This window comes from Diceros bicornis, chromosome 2 (genome assembly GCF_020826845.1).
Source record: "Diceros bicornis minor isolate mBicDic1 chromosome 2, mDicBic1.mat.cur, whole genome shotgun sequence".
In the NCBI taxonomy this organism is placed as follows: Eukaryota; Metazoa; Chordata; class Mammalia; order Perissodactyla; family Rhinocerotidae; genus Diceros; species Diceros bicornis.
The window spans coordinates 31,925,469-31,949,073 of NC_080741.1; the positions used below are offsets into that span (position 1 = coordinate 31,925,469).

Here is a 23,605-nt window from a genome sequence, read left to right on the forward strand (position 1 = left end):
CAGGGCAGATTTGACTTTATCTGTGTTCTGGCACAGTGTCACGCATCTGTGGTGCACTGAAGAAATTAAGTCCCACACCTATATGTTCTCATTTGTAGCTCTCCAAAACCTTTGCCTGCCCAGCTCACAGATGCCACCAAAAATTCTCTGCTAGGTTTGACCACCATTCTGAGTAACAGCTTTTAAATCAGATTGGAGGCTTAGGTTGTTTCTTACTTCCTTTCCTAATGACTTGAAAAAAAGATGAGCTGCAACTACAGCAAAGCCTTAATTTCAATCTGCTTTTATAATTCCAAAGTCTTTGTGGACACTGGCCCCCTGATGCCCACTCCTCAGAAAAGCACATGGGACCTTGCATAATGTACCCCCTTCTCACCTTCCAGGCCTCATCTCCTGAGGCACTCCCTCCCCCAACCATACACTCCAGCCCCACCAAGCAGCCTCAGCACGCTCTAAGCTGTCAGTTCTCACACTTTGCACAGGTTGTTCCCTTTGTGTAGAATGCCCTTCCACCCTGCAGCAGATGCCATTGGTGCCCCACACATATCCCTTTATCCACTTGGCAAGTCCCTTCTCATCCATCAAGATCCATTTTACAGGCTTTTCTTTGTAAAGGTGAAATGTTAGTGACTGTGGTCCACGCTTAAAGATAGCATATAATTTCCTCTTTTATTATTTGCTGATATACAAGTAATACACATTTTTAAAAAATAGAACTTACTGATAAGCAAAGAAATACATAAATAAAATCGCATAAACCACCCCACAGAGAAACCTCTGTTAGGCCCTTCACATTGCTTTAACAGCATTTGTTTCCACACCAGCCTCCTCACCAGATATTTTTCCCTCACAGTTAGTACAAGGACCAGTGCTAACCTAAACATTCTAAAAGTTAGACATTATATTGTCAAAGTTTCCCCAGATTTCAACAACTTGATATTGAATAACAAGGGACATGTTCATTACCTGTAATAGATTCGTTTTTGCTGCATTCTTTTGTTTGTTTGGTAAAATTAATTTTGCTATTGTATATACACCATTTTCCTGGAAGAATAAAGACACCATGTGATCAGTGTGCAGTGACATAGAGTGTCATAGAGATACACAAGCATAAAGATGCCACTAAACGACCTCAAAAATAGTCAAGAAGAATGTTAGTATAATTTTAGAACTTTAAGTAAGTATTACAGGACAGTACTAAAAATGTCAGCGTAATACTCAAACACCAGAGACTATAACCACCATCTTAATATTTCAACTGTCTTTAAAGATTATAAATAATAAAGTATATCAATTTAAAGTGATTTAAATGGTTTCAAAACAAAGAGTAGGGGATAAAAAGGGACAGAGTAAAAGGATCCAAATATCTTTACACTTTGCATTTTAAATATCTAATTATGAAATATAATTTCTCCCTTTATAGTTTTGTTAATAAAACAATACACATAGATAAATTACTGTAGAAAAGAAAACAGAAAAAATAAAAGAAACAAGAAAAATTAAAAACAGAAAATGAACATTATTCATGAAAGCACAGTTAACATCTTTCTAGACTTATTCTAATACAAAGATATACATGGAGGAAGGAACAAAAAATATTAACTTATTGCTACTTTTCCATCATCTAGTAAATGTATCATTTACTGAACTCTACTATATGTGTGCATTTATATCATAACTGTAAAAAGCTTTACATGCCCTACTGTATTTGTAGTTATTCTGTGAATTAGTCTATAATTTCCCTGTTTTATACCTGACAAAGCGACAAACTAGAGAGGCTAAGTCACTTTTCCAGGTGCCAAGCCAGCAAGTAACAATAATGAGTAGTGAGCCTCATTGTGGCCAAGTCCAAATGCCCTCCTCCATCAACTACCCCCTGATTTTCGGAGCTTCCCGAAGGGCCCCTAATCATTGGTGACCTGACCCCTTACTAACTTTTCTATATTTTGAAGTTGAAGTTGGATATACTGTACTGACCAAAAAAAAAAAGTTTCCTCTGTAAAATTCAACAAGCAGGAAGTAACTTTGATAATAGGAACCCATACAAGGGTTGTATACATATGTATTTCTGTATACACTTGATGTATACACTTGAATTTAAGAGTACCCACTTGATGTACTCCTAGTCAAAGTGACTGCTACCCTTAACTCATGGTATCTTATATGTCCCAAATTAAAGCAATTCAGAATAGCTTTTAAAAAAAAAGATAAAGACAATGAAAAAGACTGCACAAGATGTAGGGAAGAAACATCATCAATTAACCACATGGCAGTTCTTTTTAAGCCCAGTGAGTTAAAAGAGGAAGGGTAAGAATATCAAATGGAATTCTCTAAGTTAAATAAGATATATTAAACTGTTTTAAAGCCATGCGATGGGATCTGAAAAGCTACAGTCTGGCGTTCGACCTGAGGTGGGGTCGGTCAATCGTGATGTGGTTATGGAGCCCAACCCGGAGAGTAGCATCCTCACCTGAACCACTTGGTGGGCGTTGGTGTCATTGAGCACCAGCTCAGTGAGGGCGGCACAGCAGGCTGGAACGAAAACCACCGAACGATCAAGTCTGTCATCACCATGCCTACGCTAATACACGGTTAAGTCAATACTCTCACTCACGGGGAATTTTCTTAGCAGAGTCACGCCTCAAAAGACATTCATTTTCCTTCTGGCATGGCTCCGGGAGAAGGGAAACTGACTTTTAATGGCTTCTAACTCTCCTCTTCATGTAATTCGCATGCATGTACACCCCACAGCAGCCTTTATTGAGCACTTACTGTGTACCAGGAGACAGGGACTGCATCTGTCTGTTTCATTGAAATCCCCAGTGTCCAACATGTGCCTGCCACTGAGCAGATGCTCAATAAATACATCTACAATGGCTGAATAAATGAGTGTACTTTAAATATATGATCCAAATTAGCCCTTATAATCAAAGTATGTACTACAATTACCAGTTTTACCAGTGAGAAAATTGAGGTTCTGAGAGGTTAACAGACTAGGCACAGTGGAAGGCACCAGGAGTCTAACCCCAGGCTGCCAGATGTTAAATCCCTCACCCTGAGCACTACCCTCCTTATAGCCACTGAGCAGCCTCTAGTGGCGTTCTGTACTGAGCTGCTTCGTCCACCCAGAGAATGCCGGATCCTCTAGCACGGAGCACCTGTAGAGGCTACACCATTGCATTGGGCCCTCACTCCTGGCCCTGCACTGTGCCATGAGCTTTACATATATCCCCATACAATCCCCACAATAACCCTCTCACACTGATACCATGATTACCATCACCATTTCACCTGAGCAAAACTGAGGCTTGGAGAGGTTAGGACACTTGCCTGAGGCCACATGGCCATCAAAGTGGGTGCAGCCAAAATTCAGACCCTACTCCTAATCGCTTACACTTTTAATTTTTTTAATTTTTCCTTTTTACTGACGTATAAAATGAGCTATGTAAAGTAGACATATCGCAAGTGTACAGCTTGATGAGATGTTACATATCTATATACCTTGTAACCACTGCTACTGTGATGAATATATAGAACATTCCCATCCCCCAAAGGCTCGCTTGTTCCCTTTCCCAGGCAATCAGCTCCCTATCATCCCACACATAGGTAACCACCCTCTGACTTGCATCACCATCGATCTCATCCACTCTGAGAGAGGCCTAGAAATACCTGGAGCTCTGATTTTAGCTGGATTAGATTTCCTGGGGAGCTTTCAAACAGGAAAGTCCTGGTAGGAACCCCTATATTACTTTCAGAGTGAGCAGAAATGGCAATTCAAGGAGGAAATCCTATTTCCCTGCGCTCATATGTCTGTGAAGAAATATCTTCTCCATTCTCTAGGACAAAATAGTAGGGAGCAAAGAAAGCCTGCCCTTCTCCTACCCCTCTCTTCCTCCCCCTGCCACGTCTGTCTTCCCCTCTTAGGACCTGCCTGGCCTCTTGCTGGCCCACCCGGTGTGCCTCTGCTCCCTCCCTGTGGGCCACTGCAGGACCAGCTTGGTCAGCAGCACTGTAGCCTCACTTGCCCCAAAAGCCAGGTGTCCTTGTGCAGGGCACAGGCTACCCAACTGTTCAAGGTTGTGCCAAACTGCCAAAAAGTGTGTGCATACAGCCCTGCTCCTGCTTTTGTGTGGAAATCCCACATAGGGCAGCATCTCCATTTTCTCTTTAGGAGCTCATAAGTTGTGAGGAAGGCACTGGCTTGCTCTTAGTGGGATGGGTATGTGCATTCTAGAATCTCCCTTAAGGAGGGTGCCCCAAGATCTGGAAAAAAAATAGGAAGCACGATTCTGGCCACAGACCAGGCTGCATTCTCTAAGCCAGCTTAATAAAGCTAATATTCTGGTCTCTTTATGTCTGACTTCTGTGTTGACTTCTTGATACATCAGAATGCGGAAGGGAAAGGAAAGTTTGCAGCATCATTAGCCTGCAAGTCCAACACTGCTACCAAGAGATTTCAGACATCCACATGGATTTAACGTCACATTTTTGAAACTTACAAATCACGCCTAATTAATATTATCATACTAATTTTATAACAGAGAATAACAAAACAATATGATGTTAAAGAGTATCAAATAGTAAAACATAATAATAGGATATAAATACCTGCTTGAAGAGAGAAAGTATTTTCTTGTATTTCTCGAGGACTTAAATCTTCTGACAAATGAAGCTGCTGGATTCTGCCCGCTGCATTTGCACTAGATAGGCTTCCGATGGAAGAACGATCAGAAACAAAATTTCTATCCCTGAAAAAGAAAAGTTAGTGCACAGACCAATTTATCAATTTTCCTTCATGGTCAGTGCTTTCTAGGTCCTGTTTAAGAAATCTTTGCCTCCCCCAGGTCATGAAGTTTTCTCCTATGTTATCTTTATTATTTCACCTTCCAGTATTCCTAGAACTGATTTTTGTATATGGTGTGAGGTAGGAGCTCTTTCTTTCTTTCTTTCTCTCTTCCTTCCTTCCTTCCTTTCTTGCTTGCTTTCTTGTTTCTTTCTTTCTTGCTTGTTTGCTTTTTCTTGCTTTCTTGCTTTCATTCTTTCTCTCTCTCTCTCTCTCTACTTCTTTATTTCTTTTTAATATGGTTACTGAGCTGACTCAGCACTATGTACTGAAACCCTGTCCTTTCCCTACTGCTCCACATGGCCACCTTTGTTTTTGAGCTCTACTCTGTTGCAATTAATTCACCTGAATAAATCTCAGTTTTCATCATTCTGTTTTCTTTTTCCATGAAATTCCAATCTTCCTTTAGTTTAGGAAAGTTCTGTTCTATTACATATTTGAATTTTTTTTTATTCTTTTTGTTTTATTCTCTACCTCAGGGATACCAATTATCCATGTGTTGAAAACTCACCTTCTACAGGCCATGTGTTTCATTTTCTAATTGCTCTCATTCCTTTGTCTTTTTCCTTTAAATCTGTGTAATTTTTTCAAGCTTTCCCTTCTTTTTATTAATTCCAGTTTCTTTCTGGTATCCTATTAAATTTATCAGTTCTGTGGATGTTATTCAGTCCTCATCTTCTTTCCTAGCTCTTCGATCTCTCTCCTCCTCTTTTTATTGTCCTAGCATCTCATCTTTAATCTCATTTCATATATTTCATGTTCTGTTAACATCTTTGATAAAATAAATCATACGTTTTTCTGTTTTCTTAGTGCAACGTCTTCCACAATAGATTCTTCATCTGTCTTTTATCTGCCTCATTCCCTTTTGTTTTACATGGTTATCATATTTTTTTCATTTATTTATTTTTTATGGCAGAAGCTCTATTTGGATTCTATGTGGCCAAATATAACATGGATAAAGTCTCCTTGGTTTCCCTCCAACATCATCTGGGCCCACTAGTGTCCTTCCTTCAATGAGCATGGGGAAGGTAATGGAGCTAGGTCTAGGGCTAGTCACAATCGGTGCTCTTACCAAAATAATTATGTTAAAACTTGAATTTTAGGGATCATACTTCACCTGATCAAGAGTATGTACCCCTTTGGGAACCGCCTTTGAGTTTGGGATTGCAGGTGAATGAGCCTGAACCCGTTTCCTGGAAACTGCCCTGACAACAGTGCCGGTTCATACTCCAGCCAGCAGACAACCTGGCAACCTCCACCCCTAGACCAGCTCCAGGCAGCCCAGGGGCAGGCACAAGCTCTGAAACGATATTGTTCTCAGCTGGGTAATAAATTATCCCAGAGCACTGAGACATACTGAACATAGAATAAATGTTGACAGATACCATCTTCCCAGGGAAGAGTTTTCTAACATTGCACCATAGAAACAGACTGAGAAAGTGATTCTTTTGGGTAGAAGAACTCTTTTCTATCAAGGATAGTTATGGTTTGAGCAAAAAAGGAAAACTGGTGCCTTGTACTAAACTGAATTCTATGTGGTAAAAAGGCAGGTTTTGCTTAAATATTGCTTAACTATTATAGAATTTAATTTTATCATCAAAAAAATAGGAGCTCTCCAAAGGGGCAATCCCCAGCTGTTGTAATAGGTATGATTAACCAATAATAATAATAATAATAACTGCCACCGCCACTACTATCATCGCCATCATCATCCTACAAACTCAAGTAAAAAAAACTCTTGGCAATTGTAACTATTTTGACCAAGAGGTTAGCTTGATGTGCCACAGTACTAATGAAAGATTTATAATTTATACTTTAAAGTGATTGAGATTTTTATGTGATATTCATAAAAGCAAGTATATTGTCAACAGTCTATACATTTTTTTCCTTTGTATTGGTAATGACAGAAATCATTAATAAAGCTACTGTTCATATCTCCACAGTCTGTTCTTAATCTTTGGGGTGTCCCTCAGAGAAAATAAAGTTGATAACACATAGTTCTACAATATCCTTAGACGCATAACAAGTACAAAGTCTGATTAATATTTATTTAATAATATATAGTCATATTAAAACTGATAAGTCACTCTGCTTTTATTAGAACGAGCTTTATTTACATACTATCAATCATAAATGTGATCCCTTTCAGGCAGACATATTCCTTTTCAACTTTGATTCAGCACCTACAGGGCTCAGTTATGCTTCAAAATGATATTAGGTAACAGAACCTTCCCATTGATGGTGCCGAAAGATGTTGTTATTCGATACTTCAATTTATCTAATACATAAAATACAATAGCTATTGCAAAACATTTTAAAAGAATTTCAGTTTGAAACTATTTTAAGAAACCATTCCTTCCCCGTACTCCTGGCTTTGAATGTCACTGGAATTCTACTTTTGAAAGAGGGATAGTAAGGTGTTAACGCACCTCAGAGCACTGCAGTGAAGATTAGAGAGAAAAGAACAACTGGACCAGGGTTAATAACATGGCAGTCATTTGATTAATAATATTTTCTCTTATTTTAACTAAAGTTTATACATCTGTGCCTTTAATGTAGGCTTTGCTTTCTCTTTATAAATGAATGACACATATGTACGCATAGACATCTCGGTAAAATAGTAGTAATTATTGTTCTTGTTGGGATTACAATAAGCATATACTGATTAAAGAAAAAGGTGGCAAAACAAATGTTTTCTTTGGGTTATTGGATTTCCATTCAACTTATATTTGCAGACTGATGGCCCACTACAGCCCTGGCACTGCACTGGAGGCTGGTGATGCAAAGATAAATATATCAGGGTTCCCAAGGAGCTTAAAAGACAAATGCCCCCAACATTGATTGAGAGCATCTTTGCGACAAGTGTAAATGACTCTGCAAAACATGAATCACCAAAGAGCAGGAGGGAGCGAGCTGCACATGCATCCAATCCGCCATCATATGGCGAGACCCCAGCCTTCAATGATTCAATGATTAGGGCAAAGTAGGCCAAAGCCCACTCTGACTCACCCTCGTAAAATATGAAGAAGTTGCTTGATGCCTCCCCAAATGCGAATTTCCACACTGGTCTCAGGGTCCTCACAAACCTGAACCAGAATCCAGACGACACTCCAGAGCAGCTTCAGGTGGTCAGAGTGGAGCAGACTGAGGAGGACGGGAATCCCCTCATAGAGCTTCACCTGCTCCTTCACCTGGGGTTCGGCACAAAGTAGGCGCAGTAACTCTGCAGTCAGTCTGAAAAGGGATGGGGAAAGTGAGGATGAGAATCACAGCATCGTGGGTTATTGACTTCATATTTAGAAAACAGCTTTGATCACTACATGGACTATAACTCTAACATTTTCTAAGTCACAGGTCAACATATGTTTTCTGCAAAGGGCTAGACCACAGTCAAATGTTTTTGGCTTTACTGGCCATACAGTCTCTGTCATGACTACCCAACCATGCCAACATAGTGTAAAAGCAGCCATAGACAACACATAAAAATGGATGGGCATGGCTGTGTTCCAATAAATCTTTTTTACAAAAACAGCCAGCAAACCAAATTCTGCCTGAGGGTCATAGTTTGCTGATCACTGTTCTAAGTCATATCCTCATTGTATCCACATTGGTCTAGCTAAAAACCTACTAACCAGCAAGTAGGTATGGAGTATACAATGGGATGTGCATTGTTCTCAAGATAAAAGAAATATAAAAGCCTCAGTCTAGTCTTCAGAAACTTACTATGTGGTTGCAAAATCACAAAATAGCAAAAACACTAAAATACAGACGAATTAAGTACAAAGTGCTCGGTGAATATCTGGAGAGTAAAATAAAAATAATCATGGCATAAGACATAAGGTTCAGCTGAATTCTGAAACATGATGATAGATGTTTCATAGAACCATCCTTAGTCCTCCAATCTCACACTCTAAACACTCTACCTGGATGGTGTCATCCATTCCCATGGCTTCAAACACTCCTTCTACTCCCGCATGGTGAGCTTGGCCCAGGCATCGTTCCCAATCTCCACTAGCCGTGCGGCTGTTCCACAGGTACTCACTCCAGTGTGTCTAAACTCGTAGTCATTATCCTCCTTCTGAATCTGGTCTTCCTCCTATATCCCCGATCTTGACTCAAGACACCACAATCTTTTCAATTTTCCAAGCCAGAAGACTGGGAATCATCCAAGACACTTCCTTCTCCTTCCCTAATTCACCACTGTCAGTCAAGAGCCTTCAGTGCCCCCTATTTCCTGGGCAACTCCTGGGGTTAATTCTCTTGTAAGTCATGCAGCTAGCTAATCCGACTGCTCCTCCTATTCTTGTGATCCTTGATTATCCTCAAGATGTAAGCCCCTCTGTCATCTACCTCTCCACTACCCTCGTTCCCATACTGCTTCATAATTCTTTTCCCCCGAGACAGTTTTCCATGGCTCCTCTCCCTCTCAAACTTTTATGCTCTGACATTCAGAGTATATGTTCTTTGGTAAACACTATACTTCACCTTCTCAAACTTTCTACACCAAACATTCCCTCCTTGTTCTAAGTGGATCTCATTGTGTGGCACTATTCCCCACCCCAAACACCACACACACCACTGTCAGAGTAATCTTCCCCAGAATAAAATCTGATTATGCTTAAAATCTTTCTGTGAGTCCCCATAATGTTTATGATAAAAACCACACTCTTTAGTCAGCACAAAGAGCCCATCATGACCTGGCTAAAAGTGTCTTGTTGCTTCATCTATAAAACATGGAAATTGATAGGATTATTGTGCAGATCAAATGAGTTAACACACAAAAGTGCTTAGAGCTGGACCTGACATATAGAAAGCCTGATGAAAATAAGCTATATTTTTAGCTTATCACTAACTGTCTATTCTCATTTTCCGGCACTTTCCCTCCTGCACTCTTTGCTCCAGCTGTGCCCAACCACGCACGTTCCTCTAACACATAATATTTCATCCCTTCATGTGAGAACACGTTCTGTTCTCATTTGCTCTCTCCCTCTGCCTAGGTAACTCCTCCTTCCTTCAGGAAACCTGGCATGACCCCTTGCTCTGATTGGGAGGTTCTGCTCTACACTCCCAGAATACCTCGTGCATCCATCGACCACACTGTTTACACAGCTACGGTGAAACTGTTGATTTGCTTGTCTGTCCCCTCTCCTACACTATACACCCATATCTTATTCATCTCTGGTTTTCCAACACCTGTGCAGATGCTGTTTGTTGGGTGAATGAGTTCAGATAACCAAGTCTATAAGTATAGTTTGTAAAAGAGGGTTAAATTGGCTTTGAAGAAGAATCCAAGGGGATTTACTATGAGTTAAGTGTCAGGGCTTCGTTACTTGAGATTTCTTCATTACTTGAGATTGTCGTATATTTTTACCTCTTAGAAAATTATGACTTACTCAACTAAATATCAAATGACGTAGTTGCAACTCTATTTATTTATTTATTTATTTATTTATTTATTTATTTATTTATTTATTTTTGTGTGAGGGAGATCAGCCCTGAGCTAACATCCATGCTAATCCTCCTCTTTTTGCTGAGGAAGACCGGCTCTGAGCTAACATCTATTGCCAATCCTCCTCCTTTTTTTTCCTTCTCCAAAGCCCCAGTAGATAGTTGTATGCCATAGTTGCACATCCTTCTAGTTGCTGTACGTGGGACACGGCCTCAGCATGGCCAGAGAAGCAGTGCATCGGTGCACGCCCGGGATCCGAACCCTGGCCGCCAGTAGCGGAGCGCTTGCACTTAACCGCTAAGCCACCCGGCTGGCCCGCAACTCTATTTAAAAACAACCTAATAACTATATGGATACAGTAATTCTTTACAGCAATATGTGGTTCAAGTAGAAATGAATTCATTTTACTCTACATTCTATTTTGAGTTATAACAACAGGGGTCATGAAACAAGTCAGTAGCTATTTTAATTTATTTGACTTGCCTTAAGCAAAATAGATTTTAGAAATCTAATCATTTATTCAAAATACAATCTGAAATTACTAAAAATAGAGCCACCTCAGAGTTTCTTTCCTTAAAGAGACAGGATGTAAATAAATGCAATAAATAAAAATATTAAAGATGTGATTATAAGGTTTATATATTTTGATTCCATGCCCAGATCTAGAAACAATGCAGGACCAAAGTTTCATATAAGTTTTATATAAACTTAGAAAATAAACGCAAAGCTGACTCATGATATTCAGTTACCAATATAAATAACCTGACGTAATAAAAACAGGAATAATCATTTTCATCAAATATAAGACATTGTCTTTTTCTCCTGTCAGCAATCCTACCTTTTGGAAAGCAAGTCATACTCATGTAAAATCATCAGCAGATTTTCTACAATGCTGAGTTCACTTATCTTCTCCCTACATTCTGGACTACAAATTGAAAACTATTAGTAACTATGAAAAACATATTTTACCATATCCACTTATTTAATAGCCTAGCTCGCATATTATCTCCAGAGGAGAAACAAAATTCAGTGTCGCCCTATAGGGAAGGGCTATGTCAAATTCCAACATTCAATAAGTATAATACGTCATGAGTTTAAATTTGTTTGATTCTCTTTGGAGAAAGGGAATCATATGCTGTTCACAAAAAAAGCAAATATCAGCATTATTCACAACCGCCAAGATATGGAAACAATCTATATGTCCTTTGACAGATGAAATAGATAAAGAAAATTACTCAGCCATAGAAAAGAAGGAAATCCTGACATTTGTGACAACATGCATAAACCTGGAGGGCATCATGTTAAATGAAATAAGCCAGACAGAGAAAGGCAAATACTGAACAGTATCACTTATAGGTAGAATCTTAAATAAATAAACAAACAAACCAATTACATAGAAGCAGAGAATAGAATGGTGGGTGTTTGCTAGAGGCTGGAAGTGGGGGGAAATGGAGTGATGTAGTTAAAGGGTACAAACTTATAAGATGAGTTCTGAAGATCTAATGTACAGCGTGGTGACTATAGTTAATAATATAGTATCATATACTTGAAAGTTGCTGAGAGCAGATCTTAAGCATTCTCAGCACACACACAAAAAAAAGAGTTAACTATGTGAGGTGATAGATGTATTAATTATCTTGATCTTGGTAATCATTCCACAATGTATATGTATATCAAATCATCATGTTGTACACTTTAAATACTTACAATTATATCTGCCAATTATTCCTCAATAAAGTTGGAAAAAAAACAAAAAAGCAATGATCCACTTATTGGTGTAAAAATACATTTAAAGCTCTTTTATCTAAAATAATCATGATATCTATAGAGGGACAGGTTATCTATATTTTTTTAAAAGGGCAAAAATGTTTGAGAATGTTAAAATAAATATAGAGGAGAGAATGAAGAAAGAGAGATTCTATTGCCAAAGAAATACTGTGTATTTGAAAGTAGAAGTAACTAGGGGTTGGATGAAAAGACTAGGTAAATATTTCTGGTCAGGAAAAAAAAAGAAAATTTTAAACTGTGATTTGCCTTTCCAACTTAAATTTTAAAATGATGCTTTTCTATCCAGGATCCTCTTCAATATATTAATGCTATTTCATGCTTAGTTTCACAAATTTTAACTTAGTAGGTGACAAAGTAGCTAGAAAAACTGATCTATTTTGCATCTCTCCCACCTAAATTGCTATAGAAGCAGGACTGGAAAGTTCATTAAAATACTTACCTTTCAGCTAAACTAGCCAGAGCTAGAAGGGCGCCCAACAGAACGTTAGTATCTCGGGCACCGAGTAAATTTACTAATGTCTGAAAAATGAAGTAAAATAAAGTTTAATTATGTAAGTGCTACAAGCTTCTTGAACAGTCTGTTTCCTTCTAAAGATCATAGAGGCTTAATCACAAAAGAAGATTTGTTAAACGTTCATGATATCCAGTTCTTTACAGGGGGCAGGTGTGGATCCCCTCCTTACTTTGAAACTCTTGAGACTAGCTCCTTGTAGCCACTCCTTGCCCAGGACAGGAAGGGAAAGGGGCCAAGGAACATGCCAGCCTGTTCTCACACTTCCCTCTATTTCCATGTGCCCAAGTGGTCTGCTCTGTCTCTTCTGACCCCTTCCCAAGAAGAAATGGGGAGACTAATCGCATAAATTTTAATACTGGTAACCACCAGTCATTGAGAACTCATTCTGAGTCAGGCATTGTGTTAGGCACTTTCCAAATTATGGAACTATTTTTCAACAAAATATTGAAGACTGTCATTTTTTCCCCAAACTAAGCAAGATACGTCAATGTTACCAAGCACTCCATTTGCCTCTCAGATTTCTAATTAATGTTGAAAAAGCATGAATCGATGCTTCCAGGCATCATCCTAATTAACGTGACTTAGCTGGAAGTCTGCTGTATCTTATCAGTTGTCTTCTCTGAATTCCCATTAACACAAATTCATTTATCTTCTCTCTACATTTTTAGACTCAGAGTCCCACAAAAGTACACACCCAAACATATTCCGGGCCAGGGCTGCAGCCTGTGCAACGACTGCTGGGATGATTTTTTGGTTTCCATTATGTGGATTTTTCACCTCTATGATTTCATTCATTTTTTTTATGAAGCTACCATTATCTTGTTTCTCTGATCCCTTGTTTTTTTTCTTCTCTCATTTTCTCTTTTCTCTCTCGGTCTTCTAACACGGTGTTTCCCAAACTTCAGTCACGGATACAGCATTTTCACAATTTTTGCCATGTCCACTTAACACCTTAATGCTACTCACAAATGTTCTTCAAATTCTAAGCAAGAATATCAGCGAAATATACAGCTATTGAAATGAAAAATGTTGATCTGTATATGACCTAGAATCATCCCCCACATAATGAGCAGCATGTGTTAACACATTTTAGGAAAGCTTGCTCTACTATATGCTGAAAAGTGGCTTTCTGGGATATAAGAACTCAATAGATTATTGAAAATTGGATCTAGGCAACTACCATATAAATAGTTTGCTGTAAATATAAATTTAGTCTGTTTTGATTTAACCTGCATTTATCCATTTTTGAAATGTATATTTGACCCATGTGCTTATAACACTATATCATCTTATTATGTGGTTACACCATATGAAATTGGCCTACAGACCATGGCAATTTCATATGATTCAAACTAATATAACCTCACGTGCCATATGGAATGTATTTATATGTATACACACAGATATATTTGTTTGTTTGTAAACATACACTGAGGGTCAGTTTATGTATAGCGAAGGTTTTCAAGCAACATTTAAATTAAGCAATAAACTTAGTTGGTATTAATTGGCATAGGAAGAAGAAAAAAGAGTTTCAGAAAACCTCTATTTGCTGTTTCTATATTTACTCTTTAGACTGATAAAGAATATAAAAGGTTGGCAGAGATTTACGATTTTAGGCTAGGTTAGCAGGTTTGTGAACTCTAATTACATGTGGCTTGACCACAGGGCTCTGAACCCCAGTGTGTGGACCACTGCCATATGGAGCTGAAGCGCTAACTCCTTCCGGGACCACTCACCTTGTGGGCTCCACTTGTGGTGACCCATTCTCTTTGGTCTTTGACAGCAGCAAGTTTTTGAAAAATATCTATAAAGGAATGAAATAACTCAAAGAGGGATTCAGAGCTTAAAGGGGGAAGTACTCATAGATCCTCAGGACTGAAGTATTGATGGGCAAGCAGAGAAAGGACAAATGGGAAAACAACACACAAGGAACAGTGGAGGGAGGAGGGACAGGGTTGTGTTTTTTCACTCTAAGAATTACCTCTCAAGCTCCACTAGTAGTTATTATATATTACTATTATAATAATGAACATGGAAATACCAAAAGAGGCAAACCTCTCCTTCCACTTAAAGTTGACTGAGTTCCTTAACATCATTACAAGTTCAAAGTGAAATCTATTCTTCAAAGATCCTCCCTATAAAGATTTCAAGTGATGGACCTAGTAAGGTTCCTCAGCTGAGGAGAGTGGCTGTCCTCAGAGAACCTTCTTGGTGGCTAGGACTCACCACAGACTCTTCTCTCCCTGTAACTGAGAATCAGTGAGCTGTCCTACAAATATGGGAAACTGGCCTATTCACACAAAGGAAATGGGCTAGCATCCCACAACAGCAGGAGGTCTATGGCTCATCAAACCTGGGATAGGTGGAAGGTGGGGCTGGGTATATCCACCAAAGAGAGAAGATTGAGTGATGACAGAATAGCTCACCCACGCAGGCCAATGTTTTCATATTATCGTCATCATATTAGGGTTTTTGTTTTCTTTTTTGTGTTCTGAATGTTCCCAATTTTCTGAGGTAGGCATTATTAATAACCTTATTAATTATTATTAAGATAAAAACTGAAGTCTCTGACATTTTAATAGAAATCAAAGGAGGCAAAAAATATTTTTATCAAAATTTGCTTTTATGGAAGGAAGTCTCTCTTGCACTAAATAAAGTAAGCTTCTGCTCAATAAAAATCTTCTTAAACATGAAATTGGGCTTTTCAAGATAAGAGTTGTGATCTAAAAATCTTCTCCCTGGGTATATTTTGCCACTGAAACGATTGGCATGGGCTCTCAACACCGTAACTGGCTATGAGTACACTCAATAATATTCAAAGAATCCCTTTTCCTGCTGCAAACACCATACTGTTTATTCTAGCAAGACGGGAAAGTTGGCTGATTCCCCGTGACAACACTTACACGTCATGTTGACTAGCTTGTCCACGCTGTGCTGTTCTTCGCCGTAGCCGAGGTACTCACTGGCCACGATCTCCATGTACTGCAGGAGAGACCAAACCAACAAGCAAGTCAGAAGGGAGGACACCAGAAGCACACAAGATTGTGCACTTCTGAAAACTAACTGTAGGTGGCGGAGAAGATTCACCAAATAATACTCAGTACTCCTGGGCCTGTTTCACTCAAGTACAAAAGGTGGTTGGGTTTCTGGATTCTTTGCCTTCTTTTGCATGCCCTGAAGTTAAGGAAGGGACCATGTGAAGATTGTTTAAATTCTCAAAAGTCTCCAAATGACTTGTAACTGAATAAATTTGTGTTGTAATTTAGTCTCCAAATACAAGATACACGTAAGATGCATAATACATAGTACATTCAGTAGAATTTTTATAACATACTGCATATATTTTATTGACTTTATGTTTTATAATATCCTAAATTATATCTAACCAGCTTTCAAGCAGATAGCAATAATCAGAATAAAATGGGTAGGGGGTAGTCTGATAATCCCTCACTGTGGATAACTGATTATAATAAGAGATAGGCTCAGAGAAACACATAAATCTCTGACATTATAATGGAAGTTAAAGTGGATAAGAAGATTCTTTACAACATGATTTTATGAAAGACTATTTCCTTAAATGAGCTAAGCCTCCGTCCAATTAAAAAAATTCTTAAAAATAAAAACTAGATATGTTGTATTAATTTCCCAAGAATAAAAATATAATAAAATAAAATAGGTTTAACATTAAATTGCCATTAAACTTAATCTTCCATTAATAATTCAGAACGAGTTTGCAGAGCCTTGGTTTATTATGAAATCATTCTTTTGGTACATGCCACAGGTTTTGGGAGAATGGGCTGCTTCTACTCGAGGCCATCCCCAGATATTTTGTTTTATCATGCTAATAAACCCAAACATTTAACTGGCTCAGCATATATATTCACCTACTTACCGGCCCTCAGTAGTTAACAAAGCAGAAAAACAAATGAAATCAAGATCAATCCTCACACTGTCATTTATTTGGTAATATTTGAGTGAGCACCGTAATTTTGCGTCTGTGTGTGTGTGTGTGTGTGTGTGTGTGTGTGTTCGTGTGTGTGTGAAGTTATGAACATCTCCATAACCAATAGTTTCTTTTCTCGTTTGGTATGTGCAATGCTGAGGACATGGACCTGCGAGCCAACGCCTATTTCTTTTCATTACTAACTAAAGACTTTTGACCTTTTATAGAACTTTCTCATTTCAAAGCCTGGGTAAACTGAGTCCAGTTAGCCAGAACAAAATGTCACAGGTCCCTCCCTCCTCTATGAATATCCTGCCTCATCCTCACACTTATCAACTCTGCCTGCTTCTCCCCTGGCAAGCAGCCTAAGGTAAGAAAGCCATCTTCTGTCACACACTTGTATAATCCTTGCCCAGAGTCATGGCACAAAATGGAAAGGCAAGACTAGCCACTGCAAAAGGAATCTCACCTGAGCTAGGTATTCAATTCCATCCAGGTTATGGAGTATTTCCTAATAAAACAAAAATAAGAGAACATATATAAAAGATGAGGGGGGAGGGTGGGAGTGTATTTTACATGCAATTTCTTTATTAAATCATGAGTTTATAACTATTTTTTGAAGGCCCACATTCTAACATAAACATGGAAAACTTTATTGTTTGTCATTCATACTACATCAAAGATAAACTATTAATAAAAAAGAAAGTTGGGTTGAGATTAAGAGAATGTAAATATGCTCAGAACTGCAGCCTGTCTCCTCATTCCTCTTACTTCCTCCCATGTCATCATAAAATGTTAGAGCTGGAAAGAGCTGTTAGATATTGTTGGCTTCAACTCCCTCATGCTGCAGATTAGGAAAACTAAGACCCCAAAACGTAAACCATTTTGCCTAAGGGACAGAGCCTGGATAAAAACCAGAATGCCCAGGAACTTCCTCTAGGCCTCCGCCTAGTGTGGTTCATGGACTGGCAGCATCAACATCATCTGGAGTTGATTAGAAACGCAGAATTTCCTACTCACCCCAGACCTGCTGAATCACACTCAGAATGTCAACAAGATCCCATTTAATTTGCATGCACAATAAAGTCTGAGAAGCATTGCCCTAGTAGACTAGGCTGCAGGGCTTCTCCTTAAAATGATTAGGCTAATGGTCTTATTAAACCCATACTCTAAACAAACGTAAGGATAATCATTGTACAATGTCTCCTGATACAGGTCTGTAAAACCAATTCCCAGTAAGAAGGCACTTCACGAAACTTCTGAAACTACCCTAAAACTGCTAATTAGGGAAGAGAGGGGGTGGGAGGTTGGAGCAGTGAAAGGGACTAGCTCAGAACTCTATTAACAGTAAATGCTCTCAGGTTATCCACACTGACATTTATCTTCAGGCCAATGTGTTTCAGATGGCCCCAACCTGTTTAATTAGAGCTGTATTGACGTCTCTCTCTTCTTACTTAATGTGCACACAAGGAAGTTATTTGAAATATAAACATTAGCCATCATTCCAATTCTGGGAAATGCATGGTGGTTAGTACATGAGTGTGAGAGAGAACAATCTAGTTCCACCATGAAGCCAACTGAGTGGGCAGGCTGGGAAAAAGGCTCGGGTTCTCAAGGCCTCCTGGGTCAAGGTTTTCTTATTCTGTGTGAAGTGAATTTGGAAATACTAAACACACCCATGTTTAAATTAAGAATGAAGGGACATTTATAACTCAATTAAAAATAGTTCTATGACTACCTACTAATTTGAATTCTCATCATTGCTATTCTCTCTAGAAGAGCTATAATTAAAGAGCATAAGAATATTGTATACATTATTGCTAGTTATGGTAGGATATTTTATACACATAAAAATAACATTTTAAAACTACTTATATTTATTCAACAAATATTTTATCATTCCTGTTACATAAAAGCTCTGGTTAGGCTCTGAAGAGGACACAAACATAAAAGATAGACGTCTACTTCACTGAGCTTTAGGCAGCATAAGGTAAATTCACAAATACCTGGAATTTAAGGCAGAATTTGGTAAGTGTTATAAGAAAGTTATACATGAAGTGTATGATGCCCCAGAGGAGGGACACATAATAGCCTGCTGAGAGGACTAAGGAAAACTTCCTAAGAGTGGTAGCCTCTGAATGGGCTTAGAAGAATGGGTAGATGTGCTGAGAAGAAATGGGGAAATAGGGAAAAACAAAGGAGATTCCAAGCAACGAGAACAGTAGGCTCAAAAGTGCATAGAAGTTGTATAGAAAGAACACCAAGATGTTCTATAACTCCGAAAAGTACTTCCATAACTCCATGAAGGGCATTATTGGGAATAATGCTGAAAAGTAGGGTAGGATCAAATTGTAGGAGGGCTTAGACATAAGCCTGAACTTGAACTTTGTCATGCTGACCGTGAGACCCGATAAAAATATGTGAACAAGGGATGGATCAGAATCAGCTGTAAAAACTTTCCTCTAGTGTTGAAATGAACTAGGCAGGGAAAGAGGGTCAACTGGAAGCCCAACTGGTTGACAGCGGCAGTGGGAAGGAGAATGGGAGGCAAGGACAGTCTTTGAAGAGGTACAATCAACAGACACAAAGACACTTTGGAAGAAAGGGAACAAAGTGGAAGATATCACCATATTTGAGCCTGGGTGATTAGGGGACGGTGACATGATTAACAGACACGGGGAAGGAGAGAAGAACAGACTAGGTTAGAGGAGAAGACTCAGTTTTAGACATGTTGAGTTGCTGATGGTGTATCCGGGTGAAAAAATTGAGGACAAAAGATTGAAATCCAGGAATCACTGACATGAAAGAGATTTAAATTTGAAGCTTGGGAGTGAGAAGACACCAAAGGAGAGAATAAGGTTTCAATTATTGGTCATGGTGATGGTCATTTTTAAATGTTTACCTTGACAAGAAATATATCTATCCAATGCAGTAGTCCCCCCTTATCCATGAGGGAGATGTTCCAAGACCTCCAGTGGATGCCTTAAACGGAGGATAGTTGGTGTTACCTGCCGTTAAGTCAGCTGACTCCCGGCGAGCCTATGAATGAGTAATGTCCTCAACAGCCCTAATCAGCTTCTGTAGCCTCATGCCTATGGCTTCCCTTATGGAATCAATCCATCTCATATTTGGTCTTCCTCTTTCCCAGCTGCCTTCTACTCTTCTGAGCATGATTGTCTTTTCCAAAGAATCCTGCCTTCTCGTGATGTGCCCAATGTAGAACAGCCTCACCATTATCATTTTTGCCTCCAGCGATAGTTCAGGCTTAATTTGCTCTAGGACCCACTTGTTCGTCTTTCTGGCAGTCCAGGGTGTCCACAGAGCTCTCCTCCAACACTGTATTTCAAATGAATCAATTTTTTTCCTGTCAGCCTTCTTCACTGTCCAGCCTTCACACCCGTACATAGTAATTGGGAATACAAGGGTGTGTATAATCTTGGCCTTAGTCTCTAGTGACACTCCCTTACTCTTGACAATCTTTCCTAATTATTTCATTGCTACCCTTCCAAGCCTCAGTCTTCTCTAGATTTCCTGGCTGCAGTCTCTATTTAAATTGATGACTAAACCAAGGTTAACAAAATCTTTAGCAATTTCAACGTCTTCATTGTCTACATTAAAGGTGTGTAGTTCTTCTATAATCATGATTTTTGTCTTGATGTTCAAATACAGTCCTGCTTTGGCACTTTGTCCTTTCACTTTCATCAGAAGTTGCTTCACGTCACTGTTGCTTTCTGCCAGTAAGGGGTCAAGTGCTGAGGCATGCCCATTTCTTTCAGAGCAGCCCATAGTTTTTCATGATCCATGCGGTCAGAGGCTTTATTATAGTCTATAAAACATGGACTAGCCTTCTTCTGAAATTCTTTGGAGCACTCTAGTAGCCAATAATTAATCACAATCCTTGTATGCCTTTCCCTTTTTGAAATCCAGCTTGGACGTCAGGCATTTCGTGCTCCATGTAAGGTAAAAGCCTTTGTTGCAGCACCTTGAGCATCACTTTACTTGCATGGGAAGTTAGAGCAATGGCCCTGTAGTCACTGCACTCCTTGGCATCTCCTTTCTTGGGGATTGGGATGTATATTGAGCATTTTCAGTCTGTAGGCCATTGTCTTCTTTTCCATGTTTGTTGGCATATTTTTGTTAAGATTTTGACAGATTCAGTCTCTGTGGCTTGAAATAATTCTATCAATATCACATCTACCCCTGATGACTTATTTCTTCCCAGTACTTTCAAGATAGCTTTCAGTTCACTTTCTAGAATTACAGGTTATTCTTCATAGGACTCTTCTTCAAAGGAATCTGTCATCCTTTTGTCCCTTCTCTATAGATCTTCAGTGTACTGTTTCCATCTTCCCTTTATTTTCTCCTGATCAGATAGTATGCTTCCCTATTGGTCATTCAGCATTCCTAATCTAAGTTTAAATTTCCCTTTGATTTCTTGAATCTTCTGGAAGAGACCTCTTGTTGTTCCTTTTTTGTTGTTTTCTTCTTTCTCTTTGCATTGCCCATTAGAGTAGTTCTCTTTATCTTTACGTGCAAGTCGCTGAAAAACTCTGTTCAGGATTCCAACTCTGCTTTTGTCACCTTTTACTTTTGCTTCTCACCTGTCCTTAAAAATTTTTATTGTTTCTTCTGTCATCCATCTCGATTTTTCTTTTCTCTTTTTACCTCAGGCATTGTCTTTTCACATTCTTCCTTAATAATATTTCTGGTTTCAGTCCATAGTTCTTCTGGTTCTCAGTCAATTAAGTTTAACAGTGCAGATCTGTTGTTTATGGGGACTTGAAATTGGTCTGAAATGTCGTTTACATTGTATTTTGGCACTAGGATTCTTTTAGCGCTCTTCTTCAGCTCTACCCTGATACTTGATATTAACAGTTCATGGTCAGGACCACAATCTGCTCCTGTTCTTGTTTTGGCAGAGAGAATACAGCCTCTTCATCTCCTACTTCCAGTTACATGGTCTACTTGATTTCTCTATTGGCCATCTGGTGATGTCCATGTATACAGTTGTCTGTTCAGTTGCTTGAAGCAGATAGTACCGAACCCTACATATACTACGTTTTTTCCTACACATATATACCTATGATAAAGTTTAATTTATAAATTAGGCACAGTAGTTAACAATGATAGCTAATAACAAAGTTGGCTCTGGGGCCAACTTTTATTTTATTATTAAGTAAAATAAGGGTTTATTAAGTAAAATAAGGGTTACTTGAACACAAGCACCGTGATTCCCCAACAGTTGATCTGATAACCAAGATGGCTACTATGTGACTAATGGGCAGGTGGCATGTACAATGTGGATACACTGGACAAAGGGATGATTCAGTGGGTGGGATGGAGCGGGACAGTGCCAGATTTCATCACGCTACTCATAATGGCAGGCAATCTAAAACTTATAAATTGTTTACTTCTGGAATTTTCCATTTAATATTTTCACACTGTGATTGACACGGGTAACTGAAACCGCAGAAAGTGAAACTTCGGATAAGAGAGTAAATATTATTGTAATTAATATCAGCAATATGGGACTAAGTCAGTGTTTCCCAAACTATGTCCTGGGAATAATCATTTTATTCTGTGCAGTGGGTGGTATTAGGCATTCTACAAAAAAAAAAAAGGAATTTCATGGTCAAATTCAAATTAGCTTGAGAAATGATAAGTTAACCAGAGTTTAACAAATTATTTTATCTTAGGACTCCTCAGAGCTTTTAATATGCTGCCGTGCACTAGAAGTCTATAAGTCTCCAATGGGGGAACTAGCGTGCAGCTTTTCCTAAACATCATTAATGAAAGCACACTTCTTTTCACAGAATACTTATTAACTCCTGTGGAACACAGTTTGAGAAGCATTGTTACAAAGTATAGGAGGGGGAAAGAGGCTTTATCACTCTCAAAGAATTTGGGGGGGCTGGCCCCGTGGTGTAGTGGTTAAGTGCGCGTGCTCCGTTGCTGCCAGCCCGGGTTCGGATCCCAGGTGCGCACCAACACACCGCTTGTCAGGCCATGCTGTGGTGGCTTCCCATATAAAGTGGAGGAAGATGGGCATGGATGTTAGCCCAGGGCCAGTCTTTCTCAGCAAAAAGAAGAGGATTGGCATGGATGTTAGCTCAGGGCTGATCTTCTTCACAAAAAAAAAAAAAGAAGAAGAAGAATTTGGTTGTTATGTACTCAAGAATTTACCCTTCATTTATTAAAGAAAGACTTTCCCCTGATGCTCCTATGGAGACCGGAGCAAGGCCAGGAGATTGCTCACAGACCTGTGGTCTTCCTTGTATTTCCTTTGGTTATACCAATGGGATTGCTCCAACCCAAGAGGGTCAGCTCGAGAAAACCAAGACTACAAGATATGCACATACCTGGGGTTAACAGTTCTGGTTACTGAGCTGAAAAGCAAATATGACTGCATGCTTGAATTACACCAACACTTCCTGCATGCCCTTTCAAACCTCAGCATTATCCCCCCAGTCACAGGCCAGAGGGTCACAGGACTGGGTTCTGTACTTCTGAGCCTAATGACCTGGAGAAAGTCTCCTAGTCAATCTGAACTTCAGTTCAATGTGCAAAATGTGAACAAATGTCCTTGCTCTCCCTATTCCCTGAGTTTTTCCTTATTTAAAAAATCAATACAATAATATAACACTGATAAAAAGTATGTCTAAAAAATGTTAGTACACCACTATTTTTACTGTGGCCGAAAATGTCAGTGCCATTAGATACTCTCATCCTAAACCTACTAGACAATTAACGAAAGCTGACACCCTGCAGCGAGCCCTTCATGCTGCATCACTAACATCATCACTTTACGTCTTTGTTCAAACTCATCAGTGGTTCCACACTGCTTAATCTTTGATCTTGATTCTAAGGCCTTTCTATGCACTGGCCTTTACTTATCTTTCCCGGTATAATAGTAATTACTCTTCTAAGAAGCTTGGTATATTATATTTGTAGGGAGTGAGTAAAAGGGAAATATAAGAGATGTTTCCAAAGTTTCCTACCTTGGAGTCTAGGGGAAAGGTGGTGCTTTTAAAAGAATTAGGAGTTGATTCTGAAGGTTCAAGATGAGAA

The 23,605-nt window shown here is 39.0% G+C and overlaps 1 protein-coding gene across 6 annotated transcripts in view; it reads right to left on the reverse strand.

Moving 5' to 3' along the window:
- The window catches only part of NEK10 (NIMA related kinase 10), a 218,789-nt gene that overhangs the window by 153,362 nt on the left and 41,822 nt on the right, over nt 1–23,605 (reverse strand). For all 6 annotated transcript variants that reach the window (XM_058553999.1, XM_058553994.1, XM_058553988.1 and 3 more), the window contains 9 exons: nt 17,007–17,048; nt 15,498–15,576; nt 14,331–14,398; nt 12,520–12,599; nt 11,131–11,217; nt 7,853–8,077; nt 4,609–4,748; nt 2,471–2,532; nt 967–1,044 (listed from right to left, as the gene is read on the reverse strand). In XM_058553999.1, coding sequence (XP_058409982.1) covers nt 967–1,044; nt 2,471–2,532; nt 4,609–4,748; nt 7,853–8,077; nt 11,131–11,217; nt 12,520–12,599; nt 14,331–14,398; nt 15,498–15,576; nt 17,007–17,048 — 861 coding nt within the window. The remainder of the gene's footprint in view (nt 1–966; nt 1,045–2,470; nt 2,533–4,608; nt 4,749–7,852; nt 8,078–11,130; nt 11,218–12,519; nt 12,600–14,330; nt 14,399–15,497; nt 15,577–17,006; nt 17,049–23,605) is intronic.